Source organism: Anomalospiza imberbis, chromosome 8 (assembly GCF_031753505.1).
Source record: "Anomalospiza imberbis isolate Cuckoo-Finch-1a 21T00152 chromosome 8, ASM3175350v1, whole genome shotgun sequence".
Lineage (NCBI taxonomy): Eukaryota > Metazoa > Chordata > Aves > Passeriformes > Viduidae > Anomalospiza > Anomalospiza imberbis.
The window spans coordinates 8,029,058-8,047,482 of NC_089688.1; the positions used below are offsets into that span (position 1 = coordinate 8,029,058).

General features: G+C 39.2%; 1 protein-coding gene across 19 annotated transcripts in view; it reads right to left on the bottom strand.

The window, feature by feature from the left end:
• Positions 1-18,425, bottom strand: part of GRID1 (glutamate ionotropic receptor delta type subunit 1) — a 533,233-nt gene that overhangs the window by 32,437 nt on the left and 482,371 nt on the right. For all 19 annotated transcript variants that reach the window (XM_068197195.1, XM_068197192.1, XM_068197185.1 and 16 more), the window contains 4 exons: positions 17,631-17,732; positions 16,087-16,284; positions 13,866-14,190; positions 12,317-12,455 (listed from right to left, as the gene is read on the bottom strand). In XM_068197195.1, coding sequence (XP_068053296.1) covers positions 12,317-12,455; positions 13,866-14,190; positions 16,087-16,284; positions 17,631-17,732 — 764 coding nt within the window. The remainder of the gene's footprint in view (positions 1-12,316; positions 12,456-13,865; positions 14,191-16,086; positions 16,285-17,630; positions 17,733-18,425) is intronic.

Sequence of the window (18,425 nt, forward strand, 5' to 3'; positions counted from 1 at the left end):
TTTCTTCATCAAATACTCTAAGCAAAATTTCAACTTTAGCAACAGAGTTTGTCCAGTAGAGATCAGCAGCAGTACTTGCATGTTTAGGATACACTTTTCTGGGTGAAGTCCTTCACCAGCAAATATAAACTGCATTATAATTCATATAAAGCTCATTTTATCTGATCTCCAGGAAAAATACCATCCACTTTAAACAAAAGCCTTAACAGAAAGAGCCTCATGGGAGTTTCTACAAGGGGAGCCATAAGTACTGACAGGTCAAACTACACAGAATCAGTGGAGCTGCAGCCCTTCACACCAGGACTGAACCTTTCCAAACCACAGCAGGAGACAAACGGGGCAGACAGTCAGGGCTGTGTCTGCTCTTGTCCTCACCAGTGGGGCAGGAACAGCTGCTACACAGCATTTCAAAGAAGCAGGGACTTTCCTCCAGTGGCAAAACAGATCAATTGACATGTGTCACAAAACACGTTGCCATGTCAACCACCTACTCTTCCTACAGTTAAAACAAATAGTGATTGTACTCCTCGGCAGGCAATGGCACTGCAGCAGCTTTTTCATGGTTATACTGGTCACTGCTGCCAGTGTGGTGGTATCTCTGAGACTCTGATTGGATTGGGACTTCCTGCCCTAAATTACGTGCAACCAAAAGTAAAACGTAACATTCAGTTCTAGGGAGAGGATGCTAAAGCCAGCTCTATTTCTGCCCCAGGAGGATGGGGTTTGCTACACATCCTGCATGCCAGGTGTGATGGCAACTGTTCTGTCACCCACTCAGTGCAGCATCAGGAGCTCTTCTACTGCCCTTAAAGAAACTTCTTTTGTAGGCTACCTAGCAGACTCAACAGAGGCAGCAGTATTGCTGAGATCAGTGAAACTAGTCATGCACAAAAAAGCACATGCTTAAGGTTCCCAGGATTGGAGATAAAAATACAAACAGTAAGAAAAATGAAAAACAAAATAGCCAAACAATACATACACAAAGCACTAGAAGCACTGAACTTGTACAGCCTCCAAACTGATTTAATTTCTTTCAAATGACTTCCAGTAGCCTCTGTTCCTACATGCAAATGGAAAGATAAGTAAACTAAACAGAATTGTTTTCTTAACTCCTCGTATAGCACTGGTTTCCCTGCAGACTGAGTGCATTCATTGGGGCTCTGTTCCTGCAGAGCTATTGCATGATTACGTTTTAAAAGAAGGGAACAAACAGAATGTAAACCCACTGAAATGCAAGACAGTGAAGCCACTAATAAATGACACAGTCATGTTTATGATTTTAGTAGCAATTAATTAATAGCTACACACATTGTATTGGCAAAACATTTGGAGGTCTTGTGTACTTTCTAAGAGTCTGAGATGCAGCAGAAATACATTCTATTACCAGCACTTGAAATTCCACTTTTGCTTTATGGATCTCAGAACAATCTGCAGCACTTTTACTTAAGTCAAAGTGTGGAGGATGCAGGACAAAACCCCTACAAGTAGGATGAGTCCCATTGCTCACAGAAATTCTCAGTATCTTCCAGCAGTTTATTTAGGAAACATGCCCATTTTCAAAATTTTATCATTTTTTCTGGCTACAAGACTCAAATTTTGATCCAAAAATCAAGCTGGATTCTCATCATAATCAGTAAAACAGGTTTTTCTTGTAAACAAAATTAAACCTCTGGGTATTCCTATCCATTGCTATTTCTAAATTATGCCCTCAGGACCACCTCAACTACTCCAATCATCTGCAGTGATCTGTGTGAGTGTGACTTGACTTGTCACTGGACCCTAAAAGTTCATTTTGCCTAGAGCTGACTCTGGCCCTGCTCCAGCACAGCACATAAAGAAATCTATTAAACAGATAGAAATAAGCTAAACATCTCCTGGTTGCCAGTCCAGTGTTTCTAACTACCTTCTCCTCTCCAAACCTCCTCCAGGCAGTGAAAGTATAAGTCACTTAGAGTGCTGATTTTTTTCATTAACTTATTTATAATTTATTTTTTCTTTCTGGATGCCCTATGTTTTCTGAATTGTTAGCACATTGTAAAGAAACTGTGATGGTGCTTACAGTAGAAGTTATGATTGTTTTGCTTGAAATGTTTTCAAAAACAAAAAATTGCATAATAAACTATTCCATTAATAGTGATAACAATGGAAACATGTTTCTGAGCATATGCATCTCAAAGCTGGATCCACTGGGGCCCCACAGTTTGTTATCCCTGGATGAAGTTTCTCACGGCTGAGCATTTATGGTTGCATATGAATTCATCTGATGTCTAACTAAGGGAGTGAAGTCAAAGGCCAGTCTTTCCTTTACATTTACAAGGGCAGTCTTTCTTTACATTTACAAGGGCTGTTTACAGAACCCTCTTCACCACACCATTTTTCCATATTTTTAAAAACTTAATAACCTTGAGATACTCCCCAGTTTGCCCACCATGTTTGCAGTTTAACAATGAAATGTATCAGACTGACAAAGAGACACTCTAACACATTAGAGTTTCTTTTAAGATACAGGCCCAGGATTTCAAAGTCGGGAGCTTTAATTTGTATGCTCAGATCCACATTTAAACTGCTACATGACTGGGCAGATTTTCAGAATAGATCAAGGAAAGATTTGGCACAACAGCACATCTGTACAACACTGGCCAATTCAGTTAAAAGTCTGAAAAGGGATTCAGAGCAGCTATGAACAGTTGCTGTTCACCCTGCAAATCCAGAATAATCAGCCCTGCTAAAAAATCTGGGTAATTCTGGATCCTTTATCCATACTCCATATTCCATTCAACAGCAAGAAGGAAATTCAAATACAAAGAAAAGGCGAAAACATGTCAAGAGCGATTTGGAGGAAAATATACTCCTGTTTGGACTCTCTTTGAGTATTTTCTTACTTTACTTTTAAACCACTTTGCCATTGTGGCCTTTCTCTGAGTAGCTTGAACGGTTAACATGTTAATTAAAGCAAGGTATTCTACTCCTTAAATTATTTATTAAAATAAAAAATGCAGTTGGTGTTTAACAGCACCTCAGTCCCAACAGCAGATTTTAGTCACTTCACCTGAATCAAACATATCATAAAGTTGGCATGAAAATCATATTGTCTGAATCAAACACATCTGGCAACTGACACATGCTTTTACCTATAATGAAAATAACAAACTACCTATTACATATGCAGATGCACTTTAAATTGCTTGCTACACTGATGTCTTCTACGACTCGCATTCAGAAGCTAAAAATCCTAATGAAGATTAATGATTAAGATCGAGAGGGAAGAAAGTGCTTTCTTCCTTTTCCACTGCTGTTCTAAGTACTGATAATGCTGCTGTTCTGTTTTGTGCTCAGATGACAAAGAGTAGCTTTTTAATTAAATTGAGTGGGCAAAGATAAGCTTGGCTTCTTGGTGCTGGCTTATAAAGCCTTTACTCAGGGTTAGTGGCACTCTGTACAGTGACTGTTAGGATATCATTAAAGTCCATGTTTTTCAAATGCCCAGTGTGGAGCAAGGTCCTACACAACTCTTTATTAAGTTTTGATTTATCAGGAGTCCTGTATGTCAGCAGTCTCACAGCTGGGGTGGAGGGGCTGGATGAATTCAGATCTGTCAAAGGTACAATGTGATGCTGGAAAACAGCTTCCCACCCTTCCCTTACCACAGGGAGCAAAGCAGAAGCAATCAGTGTTGACAGAAAGAAGAGAAGAAAACAGGGATTCTGAAGAGGCACCTTGATTGCTAGAGCATGTGCAACATACTCCTGGGAAATCAAAATATAGGGCTCTTCATTAATACTGAAAACACATATAACATTCATCAGTTATTGATGTCTAAAGTGCATGCACTACATGTGCATATTTCAAAGTCTGCAGGCCCACATGCCTGCTTCTCAGAGGATCCAGACTGAGCACACGGGGTATGGTGCACTTCCCATCTCATCCTGATGTACAGGAAAGTAACCAGGAAGAGAGACCTTACCCCTTGTCCTTTCCTTCTCCTCACCCTGAACACAAGTCTCTCTGAATACTGAACCTCATACTAGAAAGCACCAAAAAAAGCATATCAAAAACAACTGGCTGCTCCTTATATTGAGATTAATTAGTTTATTGGGCAGCCTAATTATATACCTTGAAATATGAGTTTGAAATTTGCAGTATTGCCATATGTAAGAAACACAGTATTTAACATCCACCCCATTCTGACTGATGGTTTTCTATTCTTCTCTAGATAGACATGACTAGTCATAAATCAATTAAATTAAATCAGTGGCACATTCTCTCAGGCTGGTTTTAATGGTTTAGAAGGCAAACAACTTCAATGCCTGTGATTACATTTCTTGTAATGCAACAAACTTTGTCAGCTGCATCAAAACAACTTTTCTGAGGCAACGCCACTCTCTCCCTCATCTCCAGATGAGTCTGGGAACACTCCTGTATTATATTAGAAAGGAGCACACGTGCAGAAGAAGAGAACATTGCTCAGTAAGGCAGATGAGCCCAGGAAATGGAAAGAAAACTTGCAACCCTTCTCTTAGCAGCACAGTACTATTCCAGAAAAGTTTTCTTTCTCACCAGAAAATATTTTGCAAAGTAAGAACTGAGAGGATAGCACTCATGGTAATAAACAGTAGTGTCTTTTTCCCAAGGAAAATAAATTCTTTTCTCCCCCAAACATCCATAACCTGCATTGATTAAAAATGTTTTGCTGGGCTTTTTTTTTTTGCGTGTGGTTTGTGGGTTTGTTTGGTTTGGGTTTGTTTTTACATCATCAGGAATAATTTCTAAATCTCTTTATAAAGACATTCAAGTTTTAAAGCCTTTCTTTAAATGGCAAGTTTACAGATTTCAACTCCATAGCAAGATGGTCAATAAATATTTTAGAATGTATTGGAACAATTTTTTTTCCAGTAGATGAAGTATCATCCTATATATCAGTTAAGGTGTTAAGAGTGTCTGGTGTGAGAATGAATGCTCTTCTGTTGTGGAGACTTTTATGAGGGGAGTGGCTATTTTAGATCTGATAGATTTAAATGGAAATGTCAAAGAGAAAAGCATCAGATTAAAAGTGCTTGCAAGATGTCAGAATTTAATATCCTGAGGCAGAAGAAAAACCCAAACAAGATTAACACATAAGAATACTACATTTCAAAAGACCAGCCTCAACAAACATCAAGAACTAGAGAAGAAAATCTCTTGGGGTGTTACTTTAAAGGATAAAGGATACAGAAGGGCTGGCAATTCCTGAAAGATACCATATCAAAGACACAGATGCAAACTATCTTAACATGAGGAACTATTAAAGAAATTATAAGAAGCTGCAAGAGCTTCTGCAAGAGCTCTTTCAGTGCCTAGAAAACCAAAATCATTCTCTTTAAATTTTAAAGTGTAGTGCAGCCATTGGACTAGCTAACCGTACATACTATAAATGTATGGGAATTGTGCAAATGCACGAGATAAAAAGAATCAAGAAGCAAACATAAATCCTCCTCACAACACCAATAAATTTAGTTTGCATGATTTGTCACTGCAGAAAGCTATTTGTGTCACCCCTTGACTGAAATTCCAGTGTCCAGAGCAGAAGATGGGAAAATTTCCTTTGCTGTTAGGTGGGTGAGAAAATCTAACACTGAACAATCATGGCACAAACATGACAGAACCACTGCTCATGTGGGAATGTTGGTGAGGAATTGTGCAAGGTGAGAAGACAATCTTCTTACATGAACAAATGAAGCAGTTCTCAAAATATTTCAAGTGATTAGCAGGGTTGGAAGCCTATGTATGCCCTGTCTGAAGTGACAGTAATTAAAAAAACAGGTACAACTTCTTCTTATAAGTGAGAACAGTGACTTTCATCTCCTGGTTTTGCAGGAAGGAACTTACTGTGATTAAGTGCTTACTAACTAGTGGTAGCCTTATGAATACAGTTTATTTGTTCTGGCTTCAGGAAGGCTCTCAGAGAGACCTTCTGGCAATTTGGAAACCTATGCAGTAATATTCACTATATTACCCTGTAACAGAACTTGCATGATTTTTATAATAGGGCCCACTGTTACACTAATGGCTCTGACCAGTACAGATAAATGATATAAAATACACATTAATTTACAGGGGTTTTGGTTTGGTTTGGTTTGCAGGCAGCTGCTTCACTTCACAATGTCATTAAGATATCTGCCTGAAAACGTGGGAAAAAAACCCCACGGGCCAACCTCTTTAATGGTTCAGACACAGAATTATTTCCAAAAGAGAATTCTTTATGGAGTTTTTCTTCTTCCTCCTGTTTTTGTCTTTAGAGATGATGGATTGAGCTGTTAGGAGATGTCTAAAGCTTTAAGGCCCTTTCTGTTTGATTTGCTATGGTAATAATTATTTTCCTTTTTTAATATCCTGCTACATTAGATGCTATTATCAGTTCATATAAGACATTAAATCAGCTTCTTTAGAGAAAAAAAAATAGAAATCTAAGTATCCTATTGAGCAAAAATCTTCTATTACTGTGTTGTGTACTCTTTATCCCTTAGGAGTCAAATAGAAAATACAACCTGACAAAATAAGTCATAGGTGCTATCCATGTAATAAAAAGAAACCTCATCCTACAACAAGGAAGGTGTAAGTCAGGGGCCAGTGGGATTGAATGCATGCAGAAAGCATACAGCTCCTCTGTGGACAGCTGGGGAATAACCTATATTAATGTGAGACAATCTGACCCGAAAGGTGACTCTGTCCGAGCTGAGGAAAGTCTGCGTACCAAATGCCAGATTTAAACCAATCCTTGTACATTTTGATGGGCTGTCCTGAGGGCTGCTACTCTTGCTAGATTTTTCTCCTTTCAAAGCAAAAGAAAAAAAAAATAATAAAGATTTTATTACCTGCACAGATGGTAGATTTTGCTAATGTTATATCCAAACCATTTTCTTCTCTAAACTGTGCATGCATCTGAATTTTAATGCCTCAGCCCACCCCAGTCACAGAACTTCTCAGTAAGCAGAACAAATGAAGAGATGCTATGATATAGATCTCTCAAAAGTCAAGCTGAAGAGGTGTGGAATCACAAATCTCTTGGTTTGCCATTGATCTCCAATCTATACCACATTTTTTAATGGAAACTGGAGAGATGGAATGCAAGCTTAATTTTCAGCTGTGCATTCTCAGTTTTCTCAGAAAAATGTCCCTGGGAAATATTTGCACTTAGATGCTTGCCTGCTTGTTCAATTAGAGGAATAATTAGGATCCATTTTAAACCATGCTTGAACGACATATGCCAGCATTCAGAAAGCTTTTGAAAAGGCTCCAGATTCTGTGCCTTTCCAGGCAGCACCCACTGGGCAGCACCATCAATAGGAGTGAAAGGAAAAGACAAACAATGGGAGTTGGAGCACTGGCAGCAGCCCAGTGCCTTGTCCTGAGCAGAGCCTGAAGGCAAATGCTGGCAAGCTCTGCCCCTGAGCACTGCTCAGGACAGTGCTGCCCCACTGCACAGAGCTTTTCCCAGGGAAATTCACCCCTGTGCTCCAGAGGGGGAATGTTCTGGAAAGGAAGAAACATTTCAAGTTCTTGCATCTTTCTTATACTCTTTTTTAGCCTTTGTTTTTATGGAGGGAGTTAATCTAGTTATTTAATGATTGAAGCTTTTGCTCACAGGCCTTTAATGATAATCACAATAATTTTTTTTTTATCATGCTCATTCATACGTGCCTCCTGCCAACATGCCTGAGGTGCTGCGCAGACATTGCAAAACATAGTACAAATTAAACATAACAAAAGAAAATCCAATGAAATATTTAAAAAGACACATCTGATATTAACAAGAGAAAGGCTGTTTTCAAACATGAGGAATTTCAAGATAAAACTGCTGTGAATACAGAGGGTTCTTGCCACCAACCCTATCAAATCCACTTAACTACAGCGGATGAAATGTTTGCAAATTTCCTTCTGGCTGGCATCTTCCAAGTACATTTTCATTTTATTATAATATATTTTGAGATTGCTTTTGTTTTGTATGCAACCCAGAAAATACATCTGGTTTTGATACCTGCAGTGCTACTATAATATGGTCATTTATGGCCATCATCTTTAAAACAGCTAAACTGACAATATACCATGTAAGAAAATAGTACTGTGTTATACAGAAAGAGAACAAAGACAGAGAGGAGGTTAAGCTTGCCAAGATCAAACAAAGCTTGTGGTAGAAAAAGAATTTGCACCCAAGTCTTCCAAGTGCTGGCCTATCACCCCAACTAAACTGCTCTAAATCTTCAGCAGCCACCAAAACACAAGAAATAAGGGGATTAAAATACAAATAAGTAAATCTGAAATCATGAAGCAACAGCTGAGATCTTAAAGCAGATAAATTATGCATTGTATGCAGTTCATGAATGCATATAGCACAGATGTCTCTCAAGGCATCCATAGCATGTTCAAATTTGAGGATCAATTTAATAAAAAATTTAAACTCTTTTGAATTTGAAAATAGAATACCTTTTTCATGTCCTACTTTTCTTGCGTGATTCTTAGCTTCTTGTCAGACAAGCTCTCCTAAACCTGAGTTTCAGAATATCTGTGCAGCTATTGAACTGCATGTAGTCTGCTTGTTAACAAGAAATGAAGCTGGAATGTAAGTCACTGCTAATTAAACTCATAATTACAAATGGAAGGTCAGACAGCAGATCCAAGAGCTGTTTGAAAATGTAATAAGACAAAAGAAGGAACAAGCTCGCATGTAATAATTCTGCATTACTTGGTAGACTGACCCATCAGAAGACTCAGCTGCACACAGTACTGAAGGCAAATATTAAAATAGTAAATGCAAATCATTTGGGTTTAAACTTAAATGAGTTTGTCGAGGATTAACACAGGTTCTAAACATTACCTAGATTTCTTATTAAAAACAAAAATTGAAAATTGATTATTTACAAAATTAGAACATAGATCCCAGCTTCCTAACCTGAGCTCCAAAGCAGTTGCCACCAGTAGTTACCTTCCCTTTTTCATACTGAACTAGGTAACACCTCTCTCCTCTGCCCATAAGGGGTCAGGATATCTGCTTGATGTGTCACTGCCCTGCCTGTGGATCTCCACACACACAGAAATCCTGAGATAACCATGACATTGCCTTTGTTCCCTGGTTGGGAGATGGGGCACAGAGAAGATGAGAAGTGCAGGAGGCAATTCGGATAAAGGGATTAGGAAGCAGAATTAAAAATCAACAGAGAGCAGAAGCACTGCAACTGAAAAACTGAGGGCAGCCAAGAAAGGTCCACCATACTTCCTGTCAGCTTTGATCTCCTGAGGGGATAGAGGTTTTCATGTGAGTCTCAAACTCCACATTTGAACCCATCCCACCAACACGTGACACCAGGATGAATGATGGGCACACAGGACACATGAGGAGCAAGGAAGCACGTGCTGTCACGCCAGACCAGAAAACCAGTGCCTCTTCTTGTTAGCACACTTGAGATGAAGGCCTTGACATTTTCAGAAAATCCTAGGAGAAGAATAGTTTTTCTTTCCAAGTTAAGCACGTCTTTACTTGGGATCTAGACACCTGGACAAAAAAATCCTGTTTGGGATTTACAAAGTAACTGTCAGGAAACAAACAGAGGTGGCAGATCAAAGCTGCTTTCTGCCATTCCTCCTACACTGGGTATTTCACCTTTCTATGAGCCACAGGAAGCCTCTGAAACTCACAGCAGGGTGGAATAGCCTTGTGAGACTTGCCAATGCCAGATATAAAAACCAAAAAGCAGTATTCCCTTATCAGCAGGCTTTCATCTGACATGATAATTCTAAAAATCTGCCTTCCAACAGTTCGACATCGCTTCAGTGAACCTCTCACCAAGCCCCTTCCAATAAATATTGTTTATGATTTTTATGACACACTTGTTTTGCAGTGAAATTGTGGAGGCAGTGATCACTGGGTTGATTGACACCTAGTTATTCAATCAAACACTTCTATTTCACTAGTCACAGACCACACATGCCAAATTTGATGCTGAGACAATTTCTATTAGGCATTTTAGAGAGGGCTTGGGAAGAAAATCAGTCTTGTAATGAAAATCTTAACTATGCTGCAGCTACTGCAGCATCATAATACTTATTTCTCTCCTGCTGGCAATTTGGAGGCAGCAGCACTGAACACCAGAGGACTTCTCTATGGAGGGAGAGATAACAGCAGACATTTACTGAAAGGATGGGGGTGGTTTTCTCTTAACAATGGAAGTGTACACAGATAGATTTGGTAGTTCTCAGCTGGTGAGCAAATATTCTGCTCTACCTCATTGTGGCTCTTCGGGTGGGAAAAATTGATTTCACATAAATACTCCTTTCTGGCTTCATGAAAGACAGAATGCAGGCAAGCTGAGTAGCAGAGTTAGGCAAAAACATCCACTGCACATCATATGATGTGAAGCCAGTTAGAATGGGAAGCTGAGGCACAAGGCCATGATTAATTCATGAAAGGCAGTCATTTACTTTCTCAGAAAAAAAAAATACTTGTTCTAAATCTGACAAATTATTTTATAAGCTGTTTTGTCTAAAGAGTGGGGACATGAAAATTGTAGCTCAGAGATGGATGAAGGTTCAACAAGAGTTTCCAGAGAGACAATTTCTTTACCCCACCTCCTCTCACCAAGGCACATTAGGAATTATTTGGGAGCCTCAGCCACAGCCACAGGACCACTTTTGGCACCTCAGGCAGTATGAACTATCCAGACTGTGGCTGACAACACCCACTAGAGATCCCTGCCCCTATTGCCAAGTAGGTGGAACACGGTCAGTGAAACTTCTGGCAACTTAATTTTTTTTTGGCATTTACGTTCTGGCACCTGAATTACTCTGCTGATGTCTTCTTACATCTACATCCTCAACTTGTGTAAGGGGATGTGATAAAGGGACCTGGGAAGTGGCAGCTACCATTAGGTATAGAAAGGCATTTCATTACTATTCTCCAGGTGCCATCTCTAGCAGTAGAAGGCTGCCTGAGTTCAATACCTGTGAAACGATTCTGAGCAGTTCCTTTACCCAAATAACTTATCTCCTCAAGATTCTTAGCAATGTCCTTTCATTTCAATAAGAAGGGGATTTAAAATCCCTTGTAAATGTTGTAACAGCTCATACTCAAAGGCCTCCTCTAAAAATCCATAGTTCTGCTCTTAAACCTCTTTTTTTGGAGATTCCTCATGTAATTACACTCCAACTTTTGTCCTCCTCTGAACTTTGCTGAGTTTTGGAAAGTGCTTATTAGACCAAACAGAAGATTTCTTCTTCAGTGAAAGAAATAGAACCTTCAGAATATTTTAAGAATATCATTAGTCAAGCTTTCTGGATAGCTATTTGTGTCTTGCTTTTCAAGAGCAATTTATTCACTGAGTTTAACCTTATTCCCAGTACATCCAGGCATCATACATGGATAGTTTTATTCTACATGGTTTCTCATGTTATTTCCAGAAATTACTTGGAGTACTTAATTGTGTTACTGTTAAGGCCCATTTATTATGGCCAAACAGAAAGTGAATTTAATACCAAAGTCTGTTAAGGTTTTGGCCTGGTATAATGATGATGATGATGATGATATATCCACACAAAGCATTGCATTATCTGCAAATGAACATTGGCAAGCTAAAAATTGGAAATTCTGTTGAACTCATGTTTAGAAGAAATGGACTTATGTCCTTCTGTGCAGAAACCACAAATGCCAGCCTCACCTCAATGACAATTCTTCTGTTTCAGGAAGAGAACACAAACATACAGTGCCAGTTTTTCCAATGCAATCCCAAATGACAGCAGTAGCTGAACTGTGCCACTCTCTAACACCTGAAATCCTTGGCTCAGCACTTTCTAGAAGAGCCTGTGCTGCACTGCTACTGTTCCACTCCATCACTGCCACAACAAACATGAGATATCAAGCTCTAACCTTGTCAGCACTGAGTGTGACATTTCAACGGCCCTCCCAGCACTCCACACCAGCGTGAAGGTGGAAATTTTGTCCATATTTTGTGAGAAAAAAGATGAAAAGCATCAGCCTTTAAACTCACAGGAAAAAAAACTCCAAGTTGCGCACACACACACAAATTACAACCAACCAACCAGCAAGACATGAGAGACTTCTCTTCTGGAAAAATACAGAACTAAAGTGCCATTGTCCCCTGCAACAGAACTGCTTGAGGGCTGTTGGAGTGAAGGTGAAGAGGGAGAGAGGAGAGAAAAACAGCCACTGCAAATAAGCAGAGTATTTTATTAGAGAGTTATCTCCTTCTTGCAAGAATGAGCACTGAAATGGATAATACCTTCCTGTGAAATCCAGGTTTTCAGCTTCATGTTAAGAAGAGGCTCTTACCTTATGGGATTATCCATCCTTGATACTGTGAGAAATGCTGCTAAATTCGCTGTGTAGGAAGAACACACAATGAGGGTGAAGAGCCACCAGCTTCCCATTACAATGCGCATCGCCACAGAATTGACAGTGGATTCACCCCCTACAAATAAACAGAGAAATGGAGGGTCTCTCAGCAGCTTCCATTTGCAAGCACCCTCTGTGTGCCCATGTATGTTAAACTTTTTTAAGTTCCTCTCTGCTTCCCCTCCAGTCTGCGCTTTCACTGTGGGAAAAGCACTGCTCCTGTTAAGGCTGATAATTCACAAGTATTTTCTCCAGTCTACCTCTTGCCCTAGACAGTGTTCTAGAAAATCATCTTTCAAAATATTTCCCTTGAGAATTATTGAGGATCAAATCTAAAGAACATGAAAAATATTGTAAATAAAGTTGAATGGTGAAGCATAACTAATATGCAGGAATTAAATCATTACAGTGTTCAGAATACAGTAATATTCTGTTTTCAATTACCCTCTCAGAATTGGAAAAAAAGCCCCACACAACTGCTTAATGGTTTGTGTGCTATCTTTGTTGTATTTAAATCTGCAAAGACTGAAGCATTAGTGTCACTACTTGTTACCCTTTACAAGACTTCAAATCATGTGAAGATTTCTTTCCAGTAGTCTTCAAGCACAGTTATGCTTGAGTACCATTGGAGACTAAACCTTATTATAGATTTGGTTCTACTTCAGCATATGTTTGTGCTGATTATATTTTACTGCACTTAAACCCATCAAGGCTGCCACCTTAATGAGATGAGGGACCAAGATTCATAGCAATAGGATGGATTTTCCAGCTGAAGCTTTAGAAGCTTGCAATCACAATTTAAAAAAAGGTAAAAAAAAAGTATGGGTAACAACTTTACCCGTATGTCAGCATTCAATAAAACCTACCTTCCAAGAATACAACTAACATTCTAGATATAGCACAAAACCTGTGTGGACAGATTTTTTAAACAATTAGTTACAAAAATGACTTTATTAATGGCAGCAGTACTACTGAATTCAGTAGGATTGGTCCTATGCCTGGAGATTCCTGAGTGTAAAGTTAGTTACATACTCAGTTTAAACAACCAAGAGACAAACCATCTCACATGAGTTCAAAAACATATACATTTCTGAGTCATGCATTTTTTCATCAAAATGCACTTCACTGCTCTGGTGGACACAGGAGGTTGAACATTTCTATTTCCATTTATACATTAAACAATTAAAAAGATGCTAGTTTCAGAGCTGAAGAAGTGTTGCAGTTCTGCACCAAGCAGCTCTGTGGTTTATTTCCAGTGTAACAATTTTCCCAAAGGGCAAAGGCCTGCCAGTGCTTTTTCTGGACTTACCAAAAGACAGAAAAGGTATAAAAAAAGTCATAAAGCCCCAAACTTGCCTCCTTTGCTCAGCTGGGCTAATGAAACATAATACTTGCCCACAGAGGCCTTCTGTTGCACCCTTAGCCCATTGCGGGCAGGGCTGAGCTGCGCCACGCGGAGCAGTCAGTGGTGCTGCCGGGTCAGTACCTTGCTGCACGAAGGCTCCGTACACGACCCAGATGGCACTGTGGAGGGTGGAGGACACGGAGGGGCTCGGCTGCGCCGCGCTCTGCGCCCGCACCGCCTGGATGCGGTTCAGCACAAAGATCAGCACCCCTACGATCGGGATGGCCGCGGCAATGCAGGCCCACACCGCAAAGTCGAAAGGAGCGAAGAGAGAGAAGATGTTGATCTTCTCCTCGGGCTTTTTGATTAAGATCCCCACGGAATAGTCCATGTAGCGCTTGCTGAAGTCCACCACGCTCTCCCGCTCGGGTGTTATGGTGATGGCTGAGATGGCCAGGTCTGCTCTCTGCAAGACAAATGCAGCACGTCACATCGCTCCCTGCCACCAGGAGTTTGTTCAGCAGGAGCCTTAAGGAGAAGCTTTTTAAGAACCAAGTGACTCCATGCCTTTCCTTCTATAGCTTAAAACATTTAGATGCATTTATATAAATTCTATATAAAAATAAAACCAGAATCACTTTCACCATTTAAACATTAGTTAATTGCACTGGTCCAAAGAAGGGTAATGAAACATAACCTGTCAAGGTTCTCTTGAACGGAGAGCATGGCCCCGACTCCTCTCTGGAAGAAGGGTAGCTTATTTAACCTTTATCCCTCACTTGTTTTCCAAAGGCCTAAAACTCCAAAGCATATTAACCCAGAGCACTGCAAGCAATAAAGAACACCATTTATTTAGCTTGTGTATTTGATAGCAGGGTGGGAAGAGCTAATGTTTGTTTTTCTCCCTGCAGAATTGTGAACTTTCCATATTCATGAAGAGATTTCATAGGACAACTGGGGAGAAGATTTTGTTTGTTTTTTAAAATGAATAAAGTGATGGGAAAAGCTCATAACAGGAAGAATGCACAAAGGTAACTTTGTTCCTGAAACTGCTTTGACTTCAATATTTAAAACAAGAGACTTTTGCATGTAGGTAATCCTTAAAGAGTATGCACACTTGATGAAGGGTAAGATAGGAGTTAATAAATAAGATGCCCAAAGATTTTGAAGAGCTTCAATTAGATTTTCAATATTTTCTGTCTTAATAAAAAGAGACGTCCTCAAAAAAATCAGAATATACATTCAGTTTCCTATCTCTAATTGTGTTGGGAATGTAAAGCAAATATTAGACGAGGGAGGTTTGCTTTGAAACCCTTTGGAGTCTGTGGAACAAATGGTAGCAGAAATACCATTTAAAAATAACATAATAGATATTTTATTGCTTCAAAGAAAGCAATTTCCAAAGAAATTTAACAGGAGTTCTTATCTTATTTTTAAATCCATTAAATTCAAACAGTTTATGTCAATGCAAAATAAGTTAAAAATTCTTTATACTCCCTTGAACCAGCCAAGAACATCCCATTATCACACACGTTTGCAATGGCTTTAATTGCTTCTATTTCTTCCTAAACATCTCCTTACAGATACTGAGCCACCTATTTACAAGATAATGAGAAAGCTTTCACTTTCAGTAATAACCTCCACTGAAGAAGAGCAACCTTTTCTACAAAAGCAGCAACATGGAATAATAATTCCTTTGATTCTTCTTGATTAAGAAGAAGCTTGTCCCATGTCAGGTTGCAAGAACATGAACCTAATACACTCATTTCATTCTCTACCAACCTATAAACTCTATCCATTTACTTAAATGGAGTTCAATTAACTTACTCCTGGATTTGCAATACTGTAATTAAGAAATTTGGTCCTCTCAGTTTTAAGTGAATGAATAATCTTGAGACCAGCTTAAATTCTGATCCCCTGTTACTGGGGCTAGTTTTCCTGTTTGGGAGTCAAACTCATTGTCATTACTTGTTCTTTATTAAACATATTGTCACAGAATGACAGAAAGTCCCATCTACAAACAAGTTTCAAAGACAAAATGACAAAAAACCCAAAACACTAGTAGTTTATATTTTAAGGAGAATACCTTATTTTTTCCTCTATTTTCTACAGTCATTCCCTCTCACACAAACATGACCTCTATCATTATAGCAATGTAAACACACAGATTTACACCAATATAATTTATGTTGAGAGCAGCAGGAAGCAAATAAAACAAGAGACTCTCTAGTTCCTATCCTGCACACAGAGTCTTAAATTATCTTACTTAAACCCTCCATAGCTCAGAAGCATTCTGCACTAATCCCTTCATCCTAATTCATTCTCCTGTAATTTTTTAAAATGCAGCTTCTTCTCTGTGTACCTTGTTAATGAGCTCTCCAATCATGCCATTCCAGGAGCTGTTTTGGAGCTGGTGTCCATACTTGCCATCAGGAGCTTGATATATCTCATACTTGAAGCCTAGATTCTTGGCCAGTGCATCCAGGACATCAATGGAAAATCCTTTATATCGTTTTGGCTGCCCAAGGATGTTCTCTGCCACCATCACAAAAGGTTCTTCCTGAGAACAAAACAATATCTTAACTGACACTTGAAACAAGATTTTTAGTTTACTTCTCTGAGCAAAAGGGTATTTTCTGAGTTAATTCTGGACAACTTGGCAAAGATTTTGAGATACCCATAATCTTCTGAGGCAAAAATTGTAGGTCATATGGGATATTTTGAAGCTTCCTTACCAGACACCACTGCCTCAGCACTTGAGTCCTATGCATAGCCTTGGTTTTTCCATAGTTCTTGAGAAGAAGCAGAGACTCCAGAAGAAATTCAACCTCAGATTTAGGAAGTCATCTTTTACATACAAGGCCTCATCTTTTATCCAGGACACATACTAAAGCATGAACTAAAACCACTGAAATTCTGTGAACATTTAAAATTGTGAAAATTCAAATAATAACTTTCATGTGTACTGGTTTCTGGAGTATTTTAGTTTAAGAAGTCTGATTTGGAACCAAGGAAATGCAGCATTTTGTGGAATGGTTTCTGCTGGGGATGGGTGTCTTGCTCTCCCACAGATTCCAGGGATTTTGGTGGCACAGCCACTGCAGTTGGCTGCCTTGGTAGCCTGGTACTGTGACCTCTCACACTAGCTACAGCATAAATCGAGGAAAGAAAATTCGGGGCTGGAGGGAGTGCCTTCATGTACATATGTACTCTTAGGTACTGCCTATTTTTACCAGGATTCAGAAAAATAGAATTGAAAACAACAAAAAAAGGGCTCTATATGCTGCAATCTGTAGACTACAATATCTTAGCCAGGAATGAATTCAAGCCCTAATTTGCCCTTAATGTAGCAGTTGGCTGACAGGAGCTCTTTACCACTCCAGAGTTTAACAGACAGTAGTCCCAAAAGCATAATGATTTTTTTGGAAAGATGACACCTTTCTAAAAGATATAGTTTATTTCAATGGGAATTTATGAGCTTGATGCAGGAAACACTTGATTAAATTTTACAGCCTGCAGTGTACAAGAGCCAAGATTAGATTATCATAATTGGCCCATCTGATCTTAAAATCCATGAAATGCTGAAAACTGCCTATCCAAGCTTGAGGATGGCATCTGGAATGCACCCCTGTGCACTCAGACCCTGTGCTGGTTCTATGCCTGGTAGAAATTACAATGCAGAAAAATAGCATAAGTAAGCAAACAAATATTCTGTATCACGGACAGTGCACAGCTTCACATAAAACAATAAAGGGCCATCATCTATCTTCCTTGTTATGTAATTGATCATCCAAAAGTACAGAACTGAAAATGATAGGGGAAAACACTGCAGGAAGTGCCCAAAATATTCAGTCAGATCCTTTTTATTTTGAGCATTTTGTTTCCTGAACTCAGAAAGGATCATACCAAGACAGTCACCACTTTGAGAGTCACTCCCTGTAAGTCGTTGCCCAGACGTCGCTCTTGGAGGCTGCCGTTCAGTCCTTTCTCAGAGTCCCACGTCGCCAACTGGAACACAAAGCACCAAGTCTGAAGCACTGCCAGGCAGGAATCCTTCAGCATTTACAAAATGTTTAACAGCAGCTTGACCAAATCCAGAACTGATAGAGGGAGGTTGAGAGGTGCGTGTCTTTCCTTAATGCAGCATCAGAATGAGTGTGATTCAGAGGACAGACATAAACACATACCTTGCCTGAATGTATGTTCATTGATGGGTGCAATATAAATGCTCTATTATCTGTAGTATTTATCATATCATTTCCCTTAGTTCACTCTGACATTATACTTCTCCTCAGTAAGTTTTTATTGCTTGAGAGTCCTCAGGATTACCTGTGGTTGCAGTATCCTAGATTTCCCCCTCTGCTCAGATCCCTATTTTCAAATACCCTATCTTTATCAAAGACCAGCTTTTTTTTCCACAGTGTTTTAGCTCACCTACAGTCAAAAATTCTTGACACAGGTTCTATGGAGTCAAACTGTCTCAACTCGCATTTTCTTCAGCTCCTGTCCTCAAGTCCTGTTTTCTTTGTTCTTGTCCTAATTCTACCTGATGTCTAAAACAATTACAGCCTCTTGAACTCCTGATGAACAAGTATCTCATATCTACCAAATGTGCCATACGCATGTTTTCAGGATATCTCCCTGGAATACTGCATCTAAATATTTTATTTTTCAATTAAATGTATCATTTTAAAAATTAAT